This window comes from Watersipora subatra, chromosome 7 (assembly GCF_963576615.1).
Source record: "Watersipora subatra chromosome 7, tzWatSuba1.1, whole genome shotgun sequence".
NCBI classification, from domain to species: domain Eukaryota; kingdom Metazoa; phylum Bryozoa; class Gymnolaemata; order Cheilostomatida; family Watersiporidae; genus Watersipora; species Watersipora subatra.
The window spans coordinates 51,710,635-51,737,222 of record NC_088714.1 but is presented as its reverse complement, the minus strand read 5'-3'; the positions used below and the strand labels follow the sequence as shown (position 1 = coordinate 51,737,222).

The 26,588-nt window shown below is 40.5% G+C and overlaps 2 protein-coding genes and 1 long non-coding RNA gene across 4 annotated transcripts in view; 2 read left to right on the top strand and 1 right to left on the bottom strand.

Annotated features, from left to right (window-relative positions):
• LOC137401163 (complex I intermediate-associated protein 30, mitochondrial-like) overlaps nucleotides 1-10,133 on the top strand; it is a 29,149-nt gene extending 19,016 nt beyond the window's left edge. Inside the window, exon 7 of the mRNA XM_068087545.1 lies at nucleotides 9,639-10,133. Coding sequence (XP_067943646.1) covers nucleotides 9,639-9,857 — 219 coding nt within the window. The 3' untranslated portion in view covers nucleotides 9,858-10,133. The remainder of the gene's footprint in view (nucleotides 1-9,638) is intronic.
• The window catches only part of LOC137401162 (sodium/calcium exchanger 3-like), a 69,075-nt gene that overhangs the window by 17,177 nt on the left and 25,310 nt on the right, over nucleotides 1-26,588 (top strand). The window contains exons 2-5 of the mRNA XM_068087544.1: nucleotides 13,657-13,744; nucleotides 14,593-14,813; nucleotides 24,384-24,596; nucleotides 26,187-26,222. Of these exons, the coding sequence (XP_067943645.1) occupies nucleotides 13,690-13,744; nucleotides 14,593-14,813; nucleotides 24,384-24,596; nucleotides 26,187-26,222 (525 nt within the window). The 5' untranslated portion in view covers nucleotides 13,657-13,689. The remainder of the gene's footprint in view (nucleotides 1-13,656; nucleotides 13,745-14,592; nucleotides 14,814-24,383; nucleotides 24,597-26,186; nucleotides 26,223-26,588) is intronic.
• Nucleotides 11,624-26,345, bottom strand: LOC137401164 (uncharacterized). Of its 2 annotated transcripts, none has more exons than XR_010979293.1 (3): nucleotides 26,207-26,345; nucleotides 21,102-21,182; nucleotides 11,624-12,088 (listed from the first exon to the last, which is right to left on the bottom strand). It is a non-coding gene; the product is annotated as an uncharacterized lncRNA (long non-coding RNA). The 2 variants fall into 2 exon arrangements; XR_010979294.1 differs by lacking the exon at nucleotides 11,624-12,088 and adding an exon at nucleotides 17,307-17,381.

Below are 26,588 nucleotides of genomic sequence, written 5' to 3'. Positions count from 1 at the left end.
TAACATTGCATATTTAAAAATGAGCTCAAAAAGGCGCGATAACAACGCTAGCTTGTGATAAAATCGCGCTTTTTGAGCTCATTTCTCTCATCGTTCAGGCTATTAAACATGTAACAAGCTACGAGCAATTTTAAATAGTCTATCTACCTTTCATAAAAGACTGAGATTATATTACAGGCTGAATTTAGATAATAATGGGTTTTAAGACACCCATCTCTATTATTCTAAATCGGACTAAACATCCTAACTTCCGTTCCTGAAAAAGCTAGGCTCCGTCACATATTTATGGATGGAGCTTGTTATGCCGATTGTGTTGTTTTCGAGACGGATATTGAAACGCTTTAAAAAAGCCTTCATGACTTTGAAGGTTAGTGGACCAATCTTCATTTTGAGTACAAAATCGGAATCATCGTGTCTGGTTTACCTAGAAAATACAATAAAAGTTGTACGTGACAGTTACGACTTAAGGTCATTTCTGAAGTTGTCAGATCGTATCACACACCATATGTTGTGCCTTTGACCAATCCAGAGTAAGCAATAGAATGCACCTTGATAAGCCTCTTCTTCTTGAAGTAAGATAGTCCTAGTTCTTTGTGGGGTAAAAATATTCATTGAATGTTTAAAAAAAAATAAATAAAAATCCATAAATATCTCTCATACACTGGCCCAGTGAGATCCCTCCCCAAACATCTTTGTCATAGCAGTGACGACGACTAGATGTTTTTCATTTTACTGAAAAACAGCCAACTGTGGTGCCTACTATCACAATTTTATGTTGCTATGTACATAATGTTATGTTGCTATGTACATAATGTTATGTTGCTATGTACATAATGTTATGTTGCTATGTACATAATGTTATGTTGCTATGTACATAATGTTATGTTGCTATGTACATAATTTTATGTTGCTATGTACATAATGTTATGTTGCTATGTACATAATGCTATGTTGCTATGTACATGATTTTATGTTGCTATGTACACAATGCTATGTTGCTATGTACACAATGTTATGTTGCTATGTACACAATGTTATGTGTGTTGGATCCAGCGACCAACACGTAGAGGCGACCTGGGTCGGCTTACTCTACCGGTCTGCATTCACCTTCCACAGGGGCCGTGTAAGTGTTGCCCGTTGACCAACACGCGGAGGCGACTCAGTCGGCTTACACCACCGGTCTACTACAACCACCTTACACGGGGAATTGCTCCCTGAGTGATATTATGCTCGTTCGACAAGGTCGACCTGAGGTCGACCGGGGTCGACAGTGTTTCTATACTCTACTCCCAAAGCACAGTCCGTAGACTGAGGCTTGGAGTAAATAAGTGCTCAGTATGATTCTGTTATTGCGCAAGGTAACAGAAGAGTGTGGGTCCAAATGCAAAGCATGTATTGAACAACTTCTAGGCCGATAAACACGGCCTTAAATATAACAGAATATGCAAATGAGGTGGCTAGGGCCAACCTCCTCTAGGGGCGTGACTATATAAAATAACACAAGAGAACACAACTCTAATGATAATAACCAAAAAGGAGATGGTACTGCAGGTTTCCATCACACACGCCGCCCCTATAGACGACTACCGGCTATATATATATAAAAAAAAAACCACAAGAAAAGAAAAAAAACACAAGAAATATAGGAACACACCAACTAGCTACAACAAAACAGACAAAGAAAAGGGAATATAATAATATGAGAAACTGCAATTACTAAATACCAAGAGAAATACGGATAAATCATGTCGACCGGGTCATCTAGGAGGTCGACATGCGATTTGCCAGGTCCTCCAGGCGACGAGCCGCCCGTCGGAGGTTGGAGGCCTCTTCTCGTAAAGCGTCCACTGTAACCCGGGGTCGTACGTCCCCCAGCCGGCTCTGGATGCTGCCTATTGTCGTCAACCTTCTAGGAGCTGGGACCGGTCGTTCCAGCTTAGGCGAACTGTACCACTTCTTCTTCGGGGGAGAGGGGAGAGGTGCCGGAGGTCCTCTTCGTGTAGGTGGCTTGGTTTTAATTGGCCCGTAGGGTATAGGCTTTTCAAAGGCCGGAGGATTATTTAATTGTACCTTTTTGCTCCAGGCCGGGTAGCTATCTCGGTCGACCTCGTATATAGTAATTCCCTTTCCACCGTGCGCCTTCCTTACTTCGGCATCCTTGATCCGAGCCTGATGTTTGGCAATAGTATCTCGAGATGTAGAATTTCTCCCACATTTGCAGAAAAAGCGTGTAAAGTGCTGGGCGATGTGGATTCTGCGCCGTCGAGGGGTAGAGAGTAGTTGTTGGCACAATGGACAGTTAGTACCTTTCTCTCGACATAGTTTCGAGATCGTTTTAGCTGTCTCTGCCGCAATCCATTTGGTTGGTAGTGGGGGGTGTGGAACGTGATTATCTAAAGAATCCGTTTCTGAGTCGTCCAGGGTTTCACCCGGCGCTGGGTGGAGCTCCAGTGGCAGGATCTTTACTTCTGGCAACAGGGGTAAAGCTCCGATAATCGGTGCCGACTTCTTCACGGTTTCTTTGGTGACTTCCATGTTGAGAAAAGATATAGGTGTGTGCGCCTCGAGTTGGTAACAAGTAATGAGCGCGTTCTGTCTGGGACCCAAAATGGCCGCCTTCTGACCTTGAACTCCGAGGGCTTCTCCCGATTGGACGGTGCTAGTGTCGTAATCGGCCAAGTACGCGGGAGGCCTCCTGATTCGTTGGGGCCGTGGTGCATCTCCAGCCCCGGTATCACTAGCCTGGGCTCCCATATTTTCTGTGGCTCTTTCTTCCTCGGGTATCGACTCGTCGCCAGGGTCGGGGTCAATCATCAAGGTAGGATTGTGCTCCCCTGGGGGAACCAAGGGGTCCCTCCTGGGAATTCGAAGGGCTTCTGACCTTCCTGGCGACTGAGGTATTCGCAACTCCGTTAGTTGGCTAGGCAGGGGCAACTCTGAAATAACTACTTCTGGGTTATCGTTTCCTCGTGCGATTTGCCTTCTGGGTCGGCCCCTCATGTTGGGACGGCGAGCAGGCTCGACTTCAACCGGGGCTCGTCCTTGTTGCACCGGACTGGGGCGACAGAGTCGTAACCTTCCCTCTGCTTGGATAGATCGCTGTCCATACCTCTCTATCTCGTAAGTGTGGTTTTCGTGACTCCTCAACACGCGATAGGGCCCCAAGTACTTGGCCGCTAGCTTCGGGTTTTCCCCTCTTCTCCGCCGCTTGCTTAGCAACCACACGAGGTCACCCTCATTGAATAACGGAGGCTCTCTCGCGTCGGTTGACACAATATCTTTTTGCCTATCTCGGAGGAGAGTATGGGCTTGTATCAACCGGTCGTGGACAGTCTGCACATACTCATGTATGCTTGCGAATGATTCTAGTCTATTCCCATACTGCAATTGGTCAGGAAGACGTAGTTCCCGACCCAACATCAGATAATTGGGTGTTTCTTTAGTCGCGGAGTGTGGTAACCCTCGCAGCGTCCTCATGATTTGTGGCAGTAGCTGGTCCCAATCTTCCTGTCCTCTGCCCAGCAAGAGAGCTCGTAGGGAGTCACCCAACACACGATTGTTTCTCTCGACCACCCCATTCCCTTCAGGGTGGTACGGGGTGGTCCGAGACTTATCGACTCCCCACAAGTCGCATAGCTCCTGGAATAATGAGGATTCAAATTGGCTCCCCTGGTCGGTATGGATAATCTCGGGTAGCCCGAAGTAACTAAATACCCTTTCGTCTAGGATCTGGGCTACCGTTGGGGCTGTAGCGTCGGGGATGGCTAACGCATCTGACCACCTAGTGAAGTGATCAGTGAGCACCAACACCCAACTGTTTCCACGAGGGGTCGGAGGCAGGGGTCCCACCAAGTCTACGGCTAGGCGTTGCCACGGCCTCCCGGCGTACAGCCGTTGTCTATTCCCGGAGGTCCGCCCCTTTCCTGTTTTGGCCCTCTGGCAAACCTCGCAAGAGAGGACTGCTCTCCGGATATCTCCGGCCATACCCGGCCAATACCAGTCCAATTGGACGCGTTTCAAGGTCTTCTCCACCCCGCAGTGTGTTTGCTCGTGGGCTTTCCACAGGATTTCCTGTCTCAATGTTTTCGGGCATACCACCACTACCTTTTCTCGCCCATTCTGGGTAAGATGGAGAGTCAACACGCCCGACTCGTCGAGCTGGAGCTGGTGAAACATCCGGGCCAATCGTTGCAGCTCGGGGCTGCCCACTCGTAGCACGGCTTCTTCCACTCCTTTCCGGTCCCTGACGGCTTGGTAAATGACCCCTAGGTCGGTAGTGGCCCTCTGTTGTAGCGCCCGTACTTCGTCCAGCGGGGTTTGTACCACCGTCAGCTGTTCTGGACCCTTTTTGACTACACTTTCACCAGTTCCATCCAAATTTTTGGTTTCGCCAGTTATCTTGACGGCTTGTGACTGAGGATCCTGAGGTCTTCTGGGAGGGTGGTCCAACACTCTAGGTGTTCCTGCCCCGCCTGGCAGCCGTACCGGGACTGGACTGGTTGGTGTGAGAATCGGGGGGCCGTGCCCTAAAGCCGGTCTGTTGCCAGGTAGTTGAGGCCATTCATCCTCATCCAACTGGCGGGGGTTGGGACTGGATGTTCCGACGCCTCTCGGCGGCTGTACCGGAACTTGGTCCACTGGCACCGCAGTGTCCCAATTCGTTCCTGGGTTTATTAGGGAGTCGTATACTTGCGACCTCGTTGGCCCTTGATCCCGCTTCTCAATAACAGCACACTGCCGGCAGTCGACGCACTGTCGTCGACTCAATCCATCGGCGTTCCCGTGTTTATCGCCTTTTCGATGGATGATTCGGTACTTGTGCTCGGCCAGACTCTCCAGCCACCGGGCCACCTGGCAAGAGGGTTCCTTCCTCCGGTGCAACCAAACCAAGGAGGCATGGTCGGTTCGGATGGTAAACTCTCTGCCATATAGGTAGGGCCGGAAATGCCGGACAGCTTGTACCACTGCCAGTAGCTCCCTTCTGGTTACGCAGTAATTGCGTTCGGCGGAGGAGAGGGTCTTGCTATAGTAGGCTATGGGTCGCTCCGTGCCCTGCTGGACCTGGGATAACACAGCCCCAGTCCCTACATTACTAGCATCAGTATCTAGTACGTAGGGCAAGGAGGGGTCGGGATATGCCAGTACTGGAGCGTGTGTCAGCGACCATTTGAGCCTAAGAAAAGCTTCCTGTTCCTCTTCTCCCCATTTCCAGGGGACCCCTTCGCTGGTCAACAAGGTGAGAGGTTTGGCGACCGAGGCATAGTCCGGCACGTATCTGTGATAGTACCCAGTGGTACCCAAGTATGACCTTAGCTGTGTCACATCTTGGGGTGCTGCCCATCCACTTATAGCCTGAATCTTTTCAGGGTCGGTAGCCACCCCTGTGTTGCTGACTATGTGGCCCAGGTATTTGACTTGGGTCTGGAACAAGCTGCATTTGGAGGGCTTTAATTTCAGCCCGGCCTGCTTCAATCGTTCCAACACCTCGGCGAGCCTAGTGACATGACTGGAGAAGTCGGCTGACATGACGATGATGTCATCGAGGTACAGCAGCAGGGTTTTCCAGTGTAGCCCTTGGAGGACACGTTCCATCAGCCGCTGGAAGGTAGCTGGGGCGGAGGTCAGTCCAAAGGGGAGCACCTTCCACCTCCACAACCCACTGCGTGTGGCGAATGCCGACCGCTCCTGGGCCTCGGCGGAGAGGGGTACCTGCCAGTACCCGCTCATCATGTCCAAGGTACTGAAGAACCTACTGCCAGACAAGGCGTCCAAGCTCTCATCAATCCGGGGGAGGGGGTAGGCGTCCTGGCGAGTGACACTATTAAGTTTCCTATAGTCTACACACAATCGCCACGCCCCGTCCTTCTTCCTCACCAAGACCACCGGAGAGCTCCAGGCCCCGTGAGCGGGCTCAATCATGCCTTGCTTTTCCAGGGCCGAAACCTGTCGTTCGATTTCGGCTTCCTTCTCGTGTCCTACACGGTACGGGTGTTGACGGATGGGTTGTGCCTCTGGGAGGAGGGGGATCTCGTGTTGTACCAGGGTGGTACGCCCCATGTCTTCGCTCCCTTGGCTGAATACATCCGCATAACGGGTCAAGAGGTCTTTCATTCTTCGGTGCTCGGTAGGGGACGAGCAATGTGGTGCCGCCTGTCGGAGCAGGTCCAGCATGTGGGGTGGTACATTGGAGACAGGAGGGGGAGTTTCTTTGGAAACCTCGGCTTCTCCCTTCGCTGTCCAGGGGGCCCCTATTTCGTCCGGCCCGACCCCAGTGTATTGCCCCACGACCGTTCCTGCCGTCACACTGACGGGATGGTCGGTGGGGTTCATACAACGGATGGCCACTCTCCCCTTCTCACCGGGTTGGTGTAGGCTGGCGGCCACCATATATCCGTTCTTCGTTCCCTCAATTAACCCGACTGGCTGATAGGAGGAGGACGTGAGACGTCCGGCAACCAGGACCTCGGTTCGAGGGGGAAGCGTTGTGGCTCGCATTACCTGTACGCTGCTTGTCAGAGGTCGACCCTCTCGGTCAGTGCACGTCAACTTCTGTCCATTTAACACCAACGTGGGTTGCTGGAAGTTCATCTCGCAGTGGTGGTCGACCAAGAAAGGCATGCCCAGGATGGCATCCTCCTTCAGGGCACACACCACGAGAGACACAGTAACCTGGACACTCCTGACTCTGACCGGGAGAGTGATGAGTCCGTGGAACTGCAGCCGGGTACCATCTGCCATTTGCCCATAGTCCTCCCGGACCTCCAATTTGCTTTTGACGTCTTTAGGTAACCGCTCAAAGACATGTCGTCCCAACAAATTAGAGGTACACCCGGTGTCCACGAGGAATTGGACGGACTGACCTCCGATGCGACCTGGCAAGAAATAGCTGCTATTATGCGGCTTCCATGATTCGTCTCCGTGGGTCCGTCTGGCTTTGCTAGTCCTCTGGGGGCCCTTCTTGGAAGGCCGAGACGGCTTTGGCCAGACGTAGGTTTCATCCTTGGCTTCTGAGAGTGGGAGACCTGCACACTCAGGTAAGGGTTGATATTGGTTATGCAAGGGGACCGGTGGCGAGCAGGGGGGGAGCCTGCGTCGCCTAGTCCGTCGTGGCTGTTGCCACTGTCCTTGCAAGGGTATATTTGATCCACAGTCAGTACTTCCCCCTACTGCTGTGGATGGTAACCGTTTCCCGGCCTCGTGACTTGAGGCCGTTGTCCTTGGGGGGCTTGGGGGCACCGGCGTTGGATGTGCCCTGCCTGGCCGCAACCCCAACAATTTGGTCCCCTTTTGTCCACTCCCCGTTGTCCCAACAGCTTCCCTTCCCTCAGTCCATCTGCTAACCCCTTTATAGCCATCAGGACGTCGTTCAAGGTGGCTGATGGGGGTTCCGAATGGACGGGGGCGACTGTAGCGGGGGTAACTTCTTCCTCCTCCACCGTCATTATTAGGGGTCGGGCACCAGGTCGAGGAAGAGTGGGCTGGATTTGCAGGAACTCGTTCCCCGCCTGCACTGCTTCCTCCAAGCTCTGTGCCTTCATCGCTAACAGGTGGCGTTGGAGGGGCGTATTTCCCAGTGTCAGAGAAAACGCATCCATGGCCATACTGGACTGGTAGGATTCTGGGAGGTCAGCGTATGCTATTTTCACCAGACGCTCCATCTCTGTGGCATGTTCTTGGAGACTCATCTTGGGTTCTCTTTTTAGGTGGAGTTTACTCCTAGCCTCTCTCGGGGAGAGCCCGTACTTCATGCGTAAAGCCGAGAAGATGGAGGCAGGTGAGTCCCCTCGACTGCATCCTCTGGCTCCTGCCTTCAGGGTCTCCCGCAGGTGGAGGAGCGTGGCCTTCTCACTCCACTCATTTGCTTCCGCGACCTCTTCGAACTGGGAGATGAATAGCTCTACATCCTCACTCCCATCGAACTTCGGAGGCTTGAAGTTGGCTCCCCCTCGGGGTATCTGTAAGGCTCTAGTGATAGCCTCTGTCAGTTGACCAATCTGGTCGACCTGCTGTAACTCTGCCTCAGCCAGATCTCTGGTAGCATTCCGTCGGCTGTTTGGCATGGTTACTAGGTTCGTCTTATAAGTCCTAATTACCGCAGTTCAATCCCACTGCTGCCACCAGTGTGTTGGATCCAGCGACCAACACGTAGAGGCGACCTGGGTCGGCTTACTCTACCGGTCTGCATTCACCTTCCACAGGGGCCGTGTAAGTGTTGCCCGTTGACCAACACGCGGAGGCGACTCAGTCGGCTTACACCACCGGTCTACTACAACCACCTTACACGGGGAATTGCTCCCTGAGTGATATTATGCTCGTTCGACAAGGTCGACCTGAGGTCGACCGGGGTCGACAGTGTTTCTATACTCTACTCCCAAAGCACAGTCCGTAGACTGAGGCTTGGAGTAAATAAGTGCTCAGTATGATTCTGTTATTGCGCAAGGTAACAGAAGAGTGTGGGTCCAAATGCAAAGCATGTATTGAACAACTTCTAGGCCGATAAACACGGCCTTAAATATAACAGAATATGCAAATGAGGTGGCTAGGGCCAACCTCCTCTAGGGGCGTGACTATATAAAATAACACAAGAGAACACAACTCTAATGATAATAACCAAAAAGGAGATGGTACTGCAGGTTTCCATCACATATGTTGCTATGTACACAATGTTATGTTGCTATGTAATGCCGCTGTTTTGTGACACCCTTCATCATGTCTTTTGAAAACCCTTGACTCCCAATATTGTTTATGGATTCTAAGAAAAAGGGAAAATATTTACTGTTAACAAAAAAGTGACTTTATTATTTATGAGTTTATCAGTTTTCATCAAGTATGTCAGCAGGTTTTCACTTTTCGTGGTGGCGCTGGTCCCGAATAACCGCGAACGATGAAACATTTATTAACAACATCATTAGCATTATTATTATTATTTATTAACAATATGGGTGTTTAACATCATTATTATTATTTATTAACAATATGAGTGTTTAACAGCATTATTATTATTTATTAACAATATGATTGTTTAACAGCATTATTATTATTTATTAACAATATGAGTGTTTAACTGCATTATTATTTATTAACAATATGAGTGTTTAACAGCATTATTATTATTTATTAACTATATGAGTGTTTAACATCATTATTATTATTTATTAACAATATGATTGTTTAACAGCATTATTATTATTTATTAACAATATGATTGTTTAACAGCAATATTATTATTTATTAACAACATGAGTGTTTAACAGCATTATTATTATTTATTAACTATATGAGTGTTTAACAGCAATATTATTATTTATTAACAATATGAGTGTTTACCAGCATTATTATTATTTATTAACAATATGAGTGTTTAACAGCAATATCGTTAACATTATTATCATTTATTGACAGCATTAGTGTTTATTATACAAGTAGTAAATACTCACTTTATTTTTTGTGTAATCTAAATAGTTTTAGCCTACCAGACATCAGATGAAGAATATTTCAGTGGTGCCCCAGTTTTTACTTTTTATTCTATCTTCCTGTTTATGTGTGTGTTAGTTAGTACTGGTACCAGCAGTGGTAGTTATCACCCCCTCAGCCCGAAACTCGTACAGAGCATGTTACGAGTTCATCTTTGTTTGTAGATTCCATTTTCCAAGTTTCTGCTGACCAGCAAGGGCCGATTGCAGGACAAACAGCAGCATATAAATTTGGACAGAATTAAAAACTTTTCAATTACCATATCTGATGATGCCCAAGGTCCTTTCCAGCTGGAACTTGACTACATCGGGCTCATCTATGATGCCCACCATAACAACACCTTTTTCTATGAAATGTATGATAATGATCCCCTCTTATCATAGCTGGTGGCTACAACCAGTTTAGACTATTTATTGCTGACCTATCTATCCGTCATTTTAAAATAACTCAGTTACAGGGTGGTAGTGAGACACTACAATGAAGTCTTTCTATGAATTTGTATTTTTGTCTAAAATATGGAGGATTGCACTTCAACTATTTTTATCTGAATACTTGAAACTAAAAATGAACAATTTTGTGTTTATTCAGATAAACAATAATCTGTAGTCTTGGATCTCTTTATAGCCTGTTTTAGTTATATTGAAACAGGATATCCTGTTGCCAAATAGAGAAAGTCCAGTTTAATGTGCGCAGACAATGAGACTCCTTGCCTTGCTGGCAGCTCTTATAGCAAAGCTACTTGCACTCTTCTCCATCTATCTAACTCATATTTTCTGCTATCAGGCCTGTCACCAGGCATGCATGTCATTTTACTTTTTCTCCCACATGCCACCATCTTATGCGCAATATCTGTCATTACACCTGTTACCATGTGTCATGACACCTGTCATCCTACATTTCATAAGGCCTGTCATTATTCATCCGGCTAACTGGGACCCCATGTCAATATGCTTGTCACCTTGCGTCACCTATCATCTCTTGCATTCCGTTACCTGTCACCACCTGTGCCATCTTTCTAGTCAGGCCTTCCATCATACCTTTCACTGTCGTATCATGCCTATGAACACAGCTCAAAAGCACATCAGATTGGCTAATTTGTGAAGCCTTTAAAAGCAGCTAAACATATCATCATTCCTTCTATCATGCTTTCCATTAAAATGCAATCAAACCGATATATTCAACTCTATTCAACTCGACAGCTGCTGTGAAATGTAACTAACTGTTGAACCTGGTCCCTAAGCTTACTCTCTCGACATGCAGCTGGGAAAAGTTAGAAAACTGCAAAAAAAACTTAATTTATCATAGAAATTGCATTCAATGTCAACACGGCGGTCTAAACCTTCCTTGTAGTTGGTAGTTTAGTAGAAACCTGACTATTTAACCCCGCCCAAAAATTCTGCAAAAAGCACTGATAGGTGTTTCTCTTTTTAAGTGGAATATACATTTTTTTAATTTAATAGCTGATTTGTGTGAATGTAAGTTGTATGAAAGTTTTAACGGTAAGTTCTCAATTTAACTACCTAATAAAAATTATTTTGTGAACAAAATAAACTTTTTCAGGTTCCAGTCTTTAGTAGATGCAAGCAGTAAGCCAGATGATGCCATGTATTTTATATTTTCAACCAAACGTAGTTGAGAGGAACCAGTAACCAGACAGAGTTTTGACACCAAATATTTTTAGCAACCTGCCGAAAGTGACAAGAGCATATGCACGAGAAGCTTGCATGAAATCGGCCAAAAAATGTAGAAGCTCAAGAGCATTTACGCAGCTTAACAGACAAAGTGATATCTATGAATATAGATTCAATATAGGGCCTACGTTCTCTATGGAATCTGTAGACCATCTTTGGATGCGCAAGTCCGAAAACCCGAGTTTAGCTCTGCAGGTTTGTTTTTAAACAGCCAAACATAGTCCAGTTATTAATTTTAACATTTTCATTTTAAAAATGTGCAATGCTTAACAATAGCGTGCCTGACCCTTAACTGAGAGCGTTAGTCCTTCAGATTGTTACACGAAAAGACATAATACATACCGTGCTCAATAATAATCAGTCTATATTGAGGCGAGCCAAGAGATTACTAGTACAATAATAAAGAGGCAGATTAGATACGACTTGACTGGCCATAACTCATCTATATAAATAGCACAGATATCGCTATCAGCTATCTAGAGGCAGCTATCAACTCCTTGCGTCATCATAGTCTTGTGTTATCAATGTTAACACAATGTTGGCAGGAGAGATAAGGAGACTCTCCGGATTGAGGAGCAGGTCGACAGTAGGGTGAGTGTGTTGCACTAGGGACTCCAACAGCCTTTCAAGGTAGTCCGTAGCGGTTATAGTCCTTGGTAAGGTCACAGCTAGTCTGTTAGCTTGTCTACAGCTTGTGATTGCAGGATTTGGGGATATTTGATAACATGTAGTTTTTTGCAGTTCTGTTGTTTTATCGCTGACGCATTTGTTATTTGCTGACCCATCTTTTTAGTGCTGACATTTGTGTCCAGAGCACTCTTTGATCTGTGGATAGGTTTTGTTGCATGAATTGGTTGACAACAAGGTGCAGGTCATGCTTTTCGTAAGACTCCTGTACTCGTGCACAGACAAGATTCACTGATCTAAAATATATTAATTTGTTTCATGATACTGATAAAATAGATTTTTCCAAAAACATAGAATTAGCTTTTGTTTTCTACGGTTAAACTTTGCTAAAACTGGTTGCTAGTAACATAGTCCATCTCTAGTAGAGTTCAGCAACAGCCCATGTGACGTCTTCATATCTTGTTCCTTGTGTGTACTTACCTCAACCAAGGCCTTTCAGAATATAACTCATTTCTACTGGTATTGCAGTTTATAAATCTTAGCTTGCTGCATTAGTAGCAACCATAGCATTATTTTGGTTAGTATAGGCTCCCCTTGATCGCATTTTTAAACAAAAATCTATTTACATAATAACTTCACCTTAAAGAAGCTACTGGATAGAGATTGCTCGAGGATACATGTATTTTCTGTACTCCATTACTAGCAAAGTAGAAAAAATGAGGATTTCCTCTTAACAATTGACTGATCGCTTTACTGATATGTTCATCAGCTGTTTTACAGGTCACATGTTCCATATTCTGCCACTAACAGCGAGTGCGAGTTTAGCTACTTGCAAGCTGGACCAACGGAATAGATCGCTGTGATCAGTATTCCAGTACTTATTGTAAATCAAACAGACATCTGTGTGCCCTTTGAACTAGACTATCTTCCTCAGAATAGATAAGGCATTCTATTTAAATGAACTTACAACTTTGACTAAACGAAAGTTGAAAGACTATTTTACTGCGGGAAAATGTGATACTACACACATTGCTTGTACCTATGTGTGAGTTTTAGACTATTTCGACTAGCACTTGGCTCATTTTGAAAAATGGCTAGTGCGAGCCAATTGAAGGAATCGTTCTCCCCTGGCATGCTACGAAGCACAAGCCAAAATGACTGGTCTCTGATTAAGCCAAGCAACTTCTTCTCATAAAACTTTTGTTTATAATTATCAATGATTTTGTTAAATCAGTAACCGCAAATTTCCTAGCAAAGATCTCATATTACTTTAACATCATCATATACCTCATAGACATAGAAATCAGTTATATTTTTTACTTCTTATTTATAGCATGAGAGCATGTATTCCTTCATGTCATACATGTGCATTAACCATGCAACTGTTACAAGCTTCTCAGAGGTCATACAACTATATAATAACCAGATGATACAAATAATGAATTTATGTTTTTTTATTAAATATTTATTCCTGTTGTAGGTGTACATAACGACTAACTAATAAAACAGCATGCGAGGACAAATACATTGCTATTTGTTAGCTTGCATCATTGCTTGCCATGCTGCCAACGCCGGCATAGTTGCTGATGGTCATGACACCAAAGACAATGAAACTTCTCCATTTGTCGACGAGTACAAATGTAAAGACGGTCTCTTTATTCCAAAGTGGTTGCCTTCAGAAAACATCTCCATCTATGACCGACTTTGCCGAGCGTTTGTATACTTTCTAGCACTGTTTTACATGTTTTTGGGAGTATCGATTATCGCGGAGCGATTTATGTCCTCCATTGAAGTAATAACGGCGAAGGAACGGGTGGTGGAGGTAAAGAGACCAGATGGAAAAATCGTCAATATACGTGTAAAGATTTGGAATGAAACTGTCTCCAATTTGACATTGATGGCGTTAGGTAGTTCAGCTCCAGAAATTATGCTTACAGCTTTGGAAATTATTGGTAAGGAAGATTATATCATATTCTTCCAAATATTATACAGCACATTAGGCAAATTTTGGAATTTTGTTAAAATGCTCTTGAAAAACTGCTATCTGCTAAACAAATCCTCACAAGTCTGAACCTCAACTCTGTTGTTTGATGAAAGCTCTTTTCTATAACAAGTCCAGGCATGACAAGAGCCTCCCCAGCTGATGTTAGATTAGCCAGCGGTCATTAACCTTTGCATTCTTCGATAAGCAAGAGTATCAAGTTACAAACCTATAGATAAAATCTCTTGATAACATTAAAAACTCTTTTCTATTTGAAAAATGCAGAACACAAATTTCATGAATGGCTTTATGGGAAGACAATTTCTAATGAAATAAGATTTATTGAACAGGAATTAATTTAACCGTATACAATGTTTTTTTCCTTCTGGTTATAGTGTTGCAACAGCTTTATTTATAAAGCTCAAATAATATTTTAGAACAAAGAAATTGCAATTCAAAGTGGATGCCCTACAAAATTATTCACAGAACCAAATCTTTTTAATTTCTTTGCATCTGGCTACACTTTTGTAGCTTCTACAAACATAATCTGGTATCTTTTTGCTGCCTATATTGTTTTATGGCTAATTCCTAAAACACTGCTAGTCAGCATTTGATGAAATGCTCTTCTTTTGGGGTGTAAAGAAAGCAAACCATTATCATTGCTATTCGTTTCCATGGTTACAAAGCATGAAACAGGGTTAGCAATAAGGCCGTAGTCATGCAACCAAAAAAATGAAATAATCGATTAGGTTAAAAGCTTGGCAATTACTGTCGATAATATCATAAATGGCATTGTTAGGAGTTGTTGTATCTTGACAGGGAATGATTTTCAAGCTGGAGATTTAGGCCCTGGAACCATAGTCGGGTCGGCTGCGTTCAACCTGTTTGTCATAATTGGAATCTGCATCTACATAATTCCTGATGGTGAGGTGAGGAGGATCAAACACCTCAGAGTTTTCTTTGTAACAGCCTCTTGGAGTATTCTCGCCTACCTCTGGCTCTACTTGATAGTCGCTTATATCTCTCCTGGAGTTATAAGGGTAAGTGCGACCTCAGTGTGACCTCAGTGTGACCTCATTGCGACCTCAGTGTGACCTCAGTGCGACCTCAGTGTGACCTCAGTGCAACCTCGGTGTGACCTCGGTGTGACCTCAGTGCAACCTCGGTGTGACCTCAGTGCGACCTCAGTGCGACCTCAGTTTCAAGCCTTTTCATAGATCATCCTAGTTTTATATACTAGTTGGTAGTGATAACATTGGTCGTAAGTTTCAATAGATCCTATTTCAGCATTACAATGATGATGAAATAGACACATAAGGACAATAGACATGGTTTTATTGAATGCAGGAAGTATTTATATGAAAATATTTCGACGAATGAGGTTGCATGAAAGTGTAAACAGAAGCACATCATATTAAACTACACCCCATTTGAGTTGTTTTGAGAGGGATTCCAATCTATGGCGTTTTTGTGATGGCTGCGATTAACTGTTTGTTTTTGAGCTTTTAAGAGCTTGCAATCACATTTCTACATATTTTGCACCTACGACACAGCAGAGTAAGACATGTTGAACTTTTTGATACCAAATAACTGTAATGTGAATTTTGTTGCAAGTCAACCTTTAGCACATTGTAAAGGATTCTGCCGGCTTTTACTCAGGCATGATCTAGAGTACAAGAATTGCTGCATAAAATACAAGAGAAGTGAAGATGGTTTGTTTTATTCGAAGGAATTCTCATTAGTAGCATAGCTATGGCTACTCTGCTCTCCTAGCGAGAGCGCTCCCTATATCGTAAGTCCTCAAGCTCAAGCCGCGCGGCTTGTGCTCAAAACCAGATGACTCACGAAAGAAAAAATAATCCTCCAACAAGCCGCGTATGCCCACAGACCGCGGCTAATGACTGAAGTTTTGTCGTCCTTGACCCCTTCAGGAGCAAGAGTGTTGAGAAGGGTTTCACTATACCCCCGTCCTCTTGAATAAGAAAACAGGCTACATCAGTACACGTGAAAAGAATTTTCTTTTACTTCCAAGTTCGAATTAAAATTCCTAAACCCTTGCATCAAGAACTTACTTGCCAAGTCTCGGCTAAATATTTATTGCACTGTTAGAGGGCTTCACGTTTATGGAAAGATGCCGGTCAAGAATGAAACGGTTTTAATAACATACGACTGTGGTGAGTTAAACATTAGCGACAAATTCCTCTTTAGTCTAAAGTATTCCATAAACATGACCTTGAAAATAAACGAGTAGGTCGCCAAAATCCCATACATAAAAGTGTATCATGACTGCGATTCTATGGTTATAGCGCGAAACTGAGCAGAGACCGCATTTATCGAGACGCCGCCATAAGCCTCACGTAAGTTTTAAAAACTTGGCTTTAGCCACGGCCTATGACCTTGAACCAGAAGCCGCGCTCAACGACAAGCCGCGCGGCTTGAGCATAAGGACTTACGGTATATATATACTTCCGTTGTGCCGTATAATGGAGCCTGGTAGGAAACCGTATAAAAAAATGATTAATAGGATCGCTAACACGTTAGCTTTGTTACAGCCAAACTATAAACATTAGAAAGTATTAGCGTTATAAAGATAGAATGAAGATAGACACAACAGGCAAAATATGTAAGAGTGATTATTATGCGGATATATAAGGATATAATGTCAAAATTAAATTCGTGGCCTGGCGTCCGCCACAACATTGAAGTCTGAGCCCAAGATATTTCGAGGTGTTGTTCTTTTATTAAAATTCACATCTGAAAAATATTCGTGTTTAGTTTTGATTTGTTTTTTTGTGACTTCCGGTTTATTTAAAACTATGAAAAATTGGCTGATTTAAGCCTGATACGTTTCTAGCATAATTCCGAAATTTCAAATCTATCGGTGGGCTAATTCTTGAGATATCACCAAAATACTCAAGGCATTTCAAACTGGCCAAAAAATGAAAAATGGCTGCTGATAAGGAACTAGTCTCTAATGACACGCTGATCAAAGTTCTTCGTAATGAAGGCTCTAAAGTAGACAAAACTATAAAGTTTTTCTCAACAACAACAGTTTCGACACAAATTATTTGGTTTTTATTGTTAAAAACATTCACCATCAAACGGGTGTACTGCAATGATGTTTCTATAGTTACTTTTAAAACATCACCCTTTGAAGACCGCGTAAATAAAAACTAATCATCATTTGATTTCTGTTTTTTGTTCATCATTTTCTACAAGCTCCAAGTATCAAAATGCTATTTATTTAAAGGAATTGTGCCTTTTCAAGTGCTTTCACAATCGATGGAAAGTCTGTAATAAAGTCTAGGATTACGTGACTGTATGCAGATATAGGCATGTACATAGACAGTATGTACAAGACAGTATGTACATAGACAGTATGTACAAGACAGTATGCCATAAACAATATGTACAAGCCCAGGCTTTAAAGTGTACCCTCAGAAATAATATCCGCTATATATATAGTTGTTGGCTTGAATGCTGAGATGCAAGGAAAGTCCTTCCACTGCCCACTGGTAGCAGCATGAGCTGTTAAACAGTTGATCTCATCATAATTATGTTCCTTATATACATATTTACTTCAGAAGGGTCATTTCATTCCTGCCTCCCTAAAACACCAAATTTGGGAACCTTTGAGAGGTTTCTCATAGCGATGTATAGATGCTGAGACACAATGAAAACATTAACTTGACCAATCAGATTGCACGATGGTGCAGTTATGCATTTTCATTGGTCAATATTAATTTCATAAGTGAACCAGTGATGAACAGGATTTTTATCCCAATAGCTAGCTTTGTCATGATTTGATTTGCACTGAATAAAATTAGTTTTGAGTTTCCGTTATAATCTCAAATATACGTATTATTATTTTGTTTTTAATTCAAATAATTTGAATAATTCAGAAAATTTAAGTTTATATTAGCAAGATTTATTTTGGTTTTCCCAGTTTTTGCTTGCTTCTACAATCTATAATTTCAAATATACGCATTATTATTTTGTTTTTAGTTCAAACAATTCAAATAACTCAGATAATTAAATTATTTTATTAGTATTTTTTGGGGTTTCCCAGTCTTTTGCTTATTACTGGTTTTCCCCTGTCTATCTCTCATTATTTTTAGTGTCAAGCTGATTTATTTAAATGAATAATTGCTTGGTTGTCATTTTCTTATTTGTAAACTCGGTATTTATTCCTGATATTGTAAACTTTGCTACCTCTTGATGCAAGTGAAACTACATACAGACATACATGTAACAAAGAACATAATATATAATACATTATACCTATATACATAATAGGTGCCGTGTTTACAGTCTCTTGCATAAAAATACTCAATATTAAGAAAGTGCAATGTAAAATTAAATAAGATGAAAGTTTAAGATCAGTTTAGAACAATTTTATTAAACTTGACTTAGCTTCTATTTTATTTAATTTTAATAATACACTATTTAATAGCATAATATACAAACAACTAAACATTGTGTATATGGTCCTAAAGGACTTCGTCAGTATATATGGAGTTGTTTTCTAAATCCTAGAGTGCTTTTAGCATAGTTGCCAATATAGATTCGATACTTTGGTTGATACAAAATAACTTGGCAAGTAACCAAACCTTAAGAAACAGAGTAAATATAGGATTAGATGACATGGATAGACATGAATAACTACAGTTAATCTACATGCTATAAAACCATATATAAGTAATCTATGAAAGAATGAGAAAGAATGTTTGAAATGACTTTATCACTTGTTCTTTTGTGATGTACCAACTAATATAAGCTTGAGCAAACACAGTGTACAGTGGTTGTACCCAGGTAAATAGATTGGCAAACACTACTGGTGTACCTTATAATCAGAAGGGCCGAACTGGAGAGCACTTGTGGGTTTTTCGTCGCTGATATGAGGCAAGCCAAGTACCAGCCTGCCGGCGATTTATCGCTATCCGTTGTTTACCACAAACCTGTGTTTAATGTTATTTCTGTTTTTGATTGTTGATTGACAACTACCTTATTGCCACGTTAGTCCCGGTCATTGAAACTATGATGTCAAATTGAAAACACAAAATGTGTTCCGTAATTTATAGGAATACATTTACGATGCTTAGAAGGGTTCTACTCTAAGGCTTGTATGTAATATTTCTGAGTATCATCAGTGCAATCACATCAGCCATGATGACCTAATAACCTTGAATTTTTAAAAGAGTTCTTGCTGGGACTATTTGGTCTCATCTCATCAACTTCCCATCTGAAGTCGTCTTTTGTATTTTCCTCGTCTTCTTTTACCGCTCATTTTCTTCTCCTTCCATCAGTGGCTCTACTTACCGTAAGACCTCTATTTAAACGCCATCTCGCTGTATTTTTTAACCTTTTCCATATAGTGGCGTTTTATTAGAAGCGACGTTCAAATAAAGATAGCAGTCAATCGAGGTTTTATGGTATTCCCCTTTCCAAAAGTTTCTTCAAGCCTCACCTCATTAAAAATTATCCCCTTGGTATTTTGTACAAATCTTTTTGCTATATCCCCTTTCTGCTGTGTGTAATATAATATATACCTCCGATAATGTAAATTTCGAATAACGTAAAAAATTTATGTAAAGTTTTTACTTCAATCCCCTCTAAAATTTTATATAACGTAAAGTGTGAAGTCTGCGCAAGTTTTCAAATTAATTTTTCAGAAGACCAAAGGGGCAAGTTTGGGAAGATTTAGTAATGGATTAGGCACTTTACATTTATTTTATTGTTCGTATAATGTAAAATCCCTAAAACTTTAACCTTCCCGGAATGAATTGTTTACGCTGTAGGAATGTCTACTGTATTTTGCTCCTCTGCTCTCATGGAAAGATGTATGTATAATGGTTTGCTAATTTATATTTTGCTCTGTAAGTCTTAAATACCACATGCAATAAAACGCACAAAAAGCAACAAATTGCTAGCTAATGTGTGATGTTACCCACAATGAGGCCTTTTCATTCTACTAGAAATGGTGATGATACATTCACTCTTCATTTATTTTTTTGCTGCCGGATATTCAGTTGGCCTTTGCGCACTTTGGTCAGCTCAGGAAAAACCCTATAGCTGATAAGTCAGTCTGAAGCGTGGATACATCACATCAGGTCATCAGGTCATTTCTTTTTAGCGTGCGAGCGGATAAGGGGGGGGGAGGGCCAACCCTTGGAAGACTTCAAAGGTTGTGTAGCATAGCTTGCTCACGTATGAATTAGCATTCCAGACAACCAGAAAGATTTGGCTAGAACTAACAACACTCCCTTCGCAAAAGCACGCTGTTTGAGATGACCTTTTACTTGTCTTCTTATTTTGAACAGAAGGAAGTACTGGCGTTCTGTACGGTGATCCTTTTTGTAAATGACCTTTCTCAAGACCACTATTCTATTCCAAGTTGTTGAAGTACTTTCACAAATGGAATTTGAGGATCTGAGAGTGATGACCGCGAAGTTGGCATTGCGAAAGGTGTTTACGAGAGAATTCCTATGTTCGGTGTTGACAATGTATACAAGGAATTGGCGTTCACACCTGTGAGCGTAGGTGCTTTATGACTAATGACTACGAGGCAACGTTATTGGTGCTTGAAGTTTGTTATGATTTGTTATATTTGGCTGTTATTAGCCTGATTATAATAGGTGACATCTTTCGACAGGTGAGTCGGTGATTGATGCCAACATTAACAGGTGCTTGCCGACTAAAGTTCCCATTACATCTACTCATAACAACCGTGATACACGGCTATTGCCATTGCTTTTTTTAGGATTGCCGTGAACCTATTAACATGTAGTCTTATGCTGCCGGCAGCGGATAGCTGGCTTTAAATAAATGTGCGGTTTTATTTGTCGGTTAAGAATACATGATCATTGCCAAAGGTCTAAGGGTTTGTTTCCTTGTTTACTGTTTGATGGGCAAAATAATCTACTTGCTGGCATTTTCATGGGTTGAAAAAAGTTAAAAATGGAATAACTTATAGTTGTGAGGGCTATGCCACAATGCTATGGTACAGTATGGTACGAGGGCTATACTACAGCTTTTCGTAGCGTAGGACTATAATAGTGCTATACACATAACTGATATGCTAGCTGGCTGTAACACAATCACCCTTTACAATATATAAGTTTGTCATGCAATTATATATTTAAAGATTAAATATTATTGCATTAACAGTAGCAGATAACATTACAGATTGTTGTTTGATAATATTCTTCTGTAATTTGAACGAAATACAAGGTTTTTAAGTTGTGCAAATGGACAAAAGGGGTCATGGTCTTTGCAACATATTGACCAGAAATGACTGCAACGCTATATAATTGTATTAAAATCATTACCTTATGTCACGGCTTGGAGCTTGCATTGCCAATGTTTTTGCTTCCCAAATTTGGTTGTTTGTTGCAACATCAAAATGATTGCTAAAAATGAAATACTATAATTATATTGGAATAAATACTAGATTTCATTTTAAATTGCTGTCAGTTCACGTTTAATTAATTAGCTTGAACATTATATAATGTTTACCTTATTCACCATTTCTCTATATTTATTCTTTCTGGTACCAATACTATTGGAAGGCGCAAGGACAGCGCTGCTAATAAGACAAAACATTGCTCCTATGCAATAAAAGTGATTTATAATTTCAGTAATGATCAACAATCGCAGGTCGAATATTTAACGTAAAAACAGGTTTTGTAACAGACAGCCACTTATTTCAAAACGTGTCCATTGTACAGGGTTAACATCAAAGGCAAGGAGCAAGAAAAGATAACTCTGACAGAATGAATTCGATTATACACATAGAATAGCATAGAATGACTATTAAAGCTTGGAAGACATTATATATTATACTACTAGCTGTACTACCCGGTGTTGCCCGGGTAATAAAAAAATCTTTGGACAGAAAACTTGTTTTTATTTAACATATACAACATTTTTCATTCTAACCTTTAAACTTCATATCATGAAAAAAAGTATTTTTTTGCAGTTCAAATGACATAAGAAAAAAAATAAAACAGTAAAGGTTTTTAAAACTTTTTCAATCACCTAAGTTTAAAACTTTATAACTTGAAAGTAGTGTTTCATTGAAAAAAATTTGGAGAAAAGATAAACGTGTAAAAATGAAAAAAAATCAAATGTATTTTTGCATGCGAAAATTGGCATGCAAAAATTGGCGTGCCAATTTTCGCATGCCAGTGATGGCATGCAAAAATATCGTAGGCTATAGACGTACATAGAGTCGTATATAAACCCATAGTAATAATCTAATCACCTTCTGGTAAAAATTATCATCATTAAAAAATATTAACAAAATAATATGTTAATCTCAGTAATTATAGGTATCTACAATGACTTTATTGCATATTTTGGGTATGATCTGCAAGATAATATAACATTACAACGTACTACATGGAGGGTTTTTACCTTCGAGACAAACGTGTAACATAAACGCTGAATCGAACTTAAATGAATTTAGTTTAATAAACACATACTTGATGGAAGTTTAGTATGTATTTTAGTAAACTTTAAACTTTGAACCAAAATTTTATCATTTATCCATTTGCGAATTAGTTTTCACTATAACGGAAACGCTGAACTATAACGCTGAACTCCCCATGGTGAGCAACGTATATCTCTCAATAACGTATATAATCAGCACACAAATCGCCAAATTTTAATTTTGAGAGAAATTATTGTTGACATCGTGTTGCAGAAAAAACTTGCCCCAAGGAAAAAATAACGAAAAAGCATCGTGTTTCCTAGTGTTAGGCAAAAAAATTGTATAACAGGGGCATCGTAACACGTGGGCGCAATGCTCAAATAATACGCCATTTAGTGTGTGCATACGCTGTATCGTATATTATATTATCATTGATCAATATGCCTTGTGTAGCTCAGGGGTAAAGTGTGTGGAGTTAAAACGTGCAGTTGCAGTCCCCACGAGATCAAATCCATCAGAATGTGAAATTTGATTCCAAGGTTTAAATAGCCATAGCTGGACATACACAAACTAACTTTGATAAATAATAAATAAATAATAAATAAATAATAAATAAGTAATAAATAAGTAATAAATAAGTAATAAATAAATAATAAATAATAATAATAAATAAATAATAAATAATTAATAAATAATTAATAATAAATAAATAATAAATATAGATATTAATCTCATATTAAGATCTATTGAGCCTTGATTGAAAATCAATGCTTCTAAAAACCTAATGAAAAAGTGAAAAGTTTTTAGGCAGCCATGTCAATACTTATATAGGTTGATTCTGATTGATTCTATTGACTATTTATTCTATCGCTCTACCTGCATTTATAAACACAATCCAAACTTGATATGTGAAGCTAATCCATTCTAAAAATTTATTCTTATGTGAAAACTGTCTTACGTCAAATCAAAAGTTTTATAAGAACACATTCTATTTTGATGAATTCGCTTCACAGCTGACAAATTTAATGATAAATACTACAAGATATTACATACTAAACGTAATTAGATATATCATATAAGCTAAATGCATCATAGAAAAAATTAAACTAGTCAAATATTAAATCAATGAAAATAGGTTTCTTGTTGTTTCCATTAGACTGAAATCAGGTGAATGAAGGTGGAGCCTTGATGATACAGGATACAGATGGTGCACATGTAGTAGTAGTGATACGGAGTCTAGCGCAGACTACATTAGCACAGATCACACTAGGACAGCTTGTTATTATTTTTAAGTTTAAAACTTTTTACATTTCATTACTTGTTATTCTCAGCACTCATTCAAGTTTAATCTTTTATATCACTCTCACTTCTTTTCTCGCCTTAGCTACTAAGTCTTTAGATATCTTTCAACAATTGAATCAAATAGTTTGCTTTTGTTCTTTTACATTTCTTTGTCTAAATTAAAAAAACTACTAGTCTTCTTGGAATCCAAAATTATAAAATTATAAATGTGAAGTGCTGTTTCGTTTTATCCAAGCACTGTAGAACCAAACTATGTGAAAGAGAACAGCTAACATGAATCTGATTCACAAAATTGTAATGCTTCATAAAACTTTTCGTATTGCATGTTAAAAATTTTTTATATATCAAAACAAATGTTTGTTAAAGTTTTACATTGTTTGTTAAAAAACTCTATATGCATAGGGGCTATGCGTAAAAGATATGCGTGTGACATTTCGATTTTAATGCTATTTCGCAATTAAAAAAGATTTGCGGTTGTTTTTGTTTTAATAATGGCCCGCTATGACGAAGTCAGCTTGTTTCATTGGCAACAGATAATCGTGTTTCTCACTTTATATAATTAAAATCCATTGTGTGAGATCATTATATTTGTTTGAGCTGTGATAAACACTTGCCTTACTACAAACGAATTCAGCAACTTCTGAAAACCTTTGTTGGGGTTATTCTCTCACTGAATAATTGAAAGCAGCATGCCAGGGACAATTCCAAGTTTATGGATAGATTTTGGCCTAAACAATTGCTTATCTCGTTGCTCTCAATCAACAAGAGATATTTTTTGTGTGCATCTTTTGGATGAGATGGGGGTATGTATAGAGAATCCAAAAGCTCTAAGTCAATCTTATTGAAAATTAGTCTAATTTTTTATTGATCTGTTTAGATTTGGGAAGGATTCGTAACCTTGCTGCTGTTTCCCCTCACAGTTGGTTCTGCTTATATAGCTGATAAATACTTTCTCTCGACTAAAAACAAAGCTCGAGTGTACAGAGAAAGTAGGCACCACAATATGATTGAGACAGAAGGAGAGACAGACTTGGAGGCTGCCATGCGGAGGCATACGTATGAAAGCAACCATACAAAAAGAAACAGCGCTGTAAGTGCTCAAGCTAACCATTGTTACCCTATAACATCTGTATAGAAGTTGTTTGCTTGTGAGAGACTTTGACAGGCTTTCAATCAGTCACATGATCTGCTATGAGGTATGAGCATACAACTTCAACAAGGACTTACTTGATTTATACTCACATTTGTAGTATTTGCATGACATAAATTAGCCAATTGTTTGAGTTACATCTACTTTCATAATTACTGCTTTTCTAAATTCAGATATCAGTCAGGAAATGTTAAAAACTATAAAAATTTGACTTTTCAAAAGAAGTTGGTCTCTGTCAAACTTCTTTTGACAGGCATAAACCATTCAATGCTTTATAATAGTTTTAAGTTGGTATAATAGTAAATAATTTAATTTAATTGTAGAAATGTGACTAAACCCTCAAATAGGTTAATTTAACAAAGTGTTGCTGATATTATAAGCGGAGAAGAATAAAAGCTGCATCGTTTAAACAATTGTTTGAAATGGACTCACTAGTTTACCAGTTACTGAACCCACTTTGATTTCAGCATGACAACCAACCAGAAATAGTAAAGTTTTGTTGCCTCTTACTTTTTTCAGCAGTGTAGAAACCTGGCTGCTACGACAGTCGGTAGTTGAAATTTTGGAAAGCCAAGCACACTAACGAGCCAGGCTACTAGCAGATCCATTGATTATGAATTTGCTGTGGCGCAAGCCACTAGTAAATTTTAAGCAAGCTTTTGTAATGGAAGTTAGATAAATACTCCTGAATTTATTTTCGATTGAAAAAACAACATTTTTACTTCTACTATATCTTTCGGTGATTAAAAATTGTCATGTGGATGTTGACAAAGCTTTCTTACAACCTAACGAATAATGGTCGGTACGACTCTTTGTTTTGTTTCCTTTTATACAAAATGTTAGCAGTTTGTTCTGGTTGAAGAATGGCCAGATGCCAGACGACCGGTGTAAGCAATGACCGTTTAAGGAATCGTAATCTCCTGGCATGCGACGAGGCACAAGCCAAGTTGGCTGCCTCTGGTCAAGCCATGAGACTTCTTCATATAAATTGTCTGTTTATGATCAGCAATAATTTTATGAAATAAATACCCACAAATTCACCGGCTAAGCTCTTATACCACTTTAATATCATCTTACACCTCATAGACATCGAAATCAGTTAAAAATTTTTATTTCTTCTAATGGTCTGAGAGCATAGATTCCTTGTCGTTCATTAACCATTAGATAATGCACACTTATATTTCTGTATCACTGTACACCCACATAATGACCTGCATTCCTGTATTATTGTACACTCACAAAATGACTCATATTACTGTATTACTGTACACTCCCATAATGACTTGTATTCCTGTATTATCGTACACTCACAAATGACTTATATTGCTGTATCACTGTATACCCACAGAATGGCTTGTACTACTAGATCACTGTACACCCACAAAATGACTTGTATTACTAGATCACATTCACAAAATGACTTGTATTACTAGATCACATTCACAAAATGACGTATCGCTGTATCACATTGCAAATCTTCCATAAATGTAACCATAAAACCTTGACTATTATGTTTGGTTACTGCTATAGGCTGAGTGCGAGCCACTCACTGCAAGTAGTGATGAGGTATGTATCTTCTGCTTAGACCTCCCTCCCCCTTAAGCTCTCATAACCGCGAGCACATGGTGTGGTTATGTAATCACTGAGTGAACGTGTGGTGTCTTAGGCATATGATTTCTTCCTTCTCCTTTTACCTGAAGCAAAAATCTCCATAACACAAGGCATATGGATGCTTACCAACAAATAAGAAGTTTTTTGTGGCCAAGATCAGACGACTGCTGATTATTGATGGAATTGTAAAAGTTAGTTTATGAACTAACCTTTGAACCTTACCAGTTTTTCATGTACATGTGAAACTGTAAAGGCTGGGGCAACGCTTTTTGGCTAATGTAGCCTGTAATTATGAATGCTAGTTTACTGAGCTGCAAAATT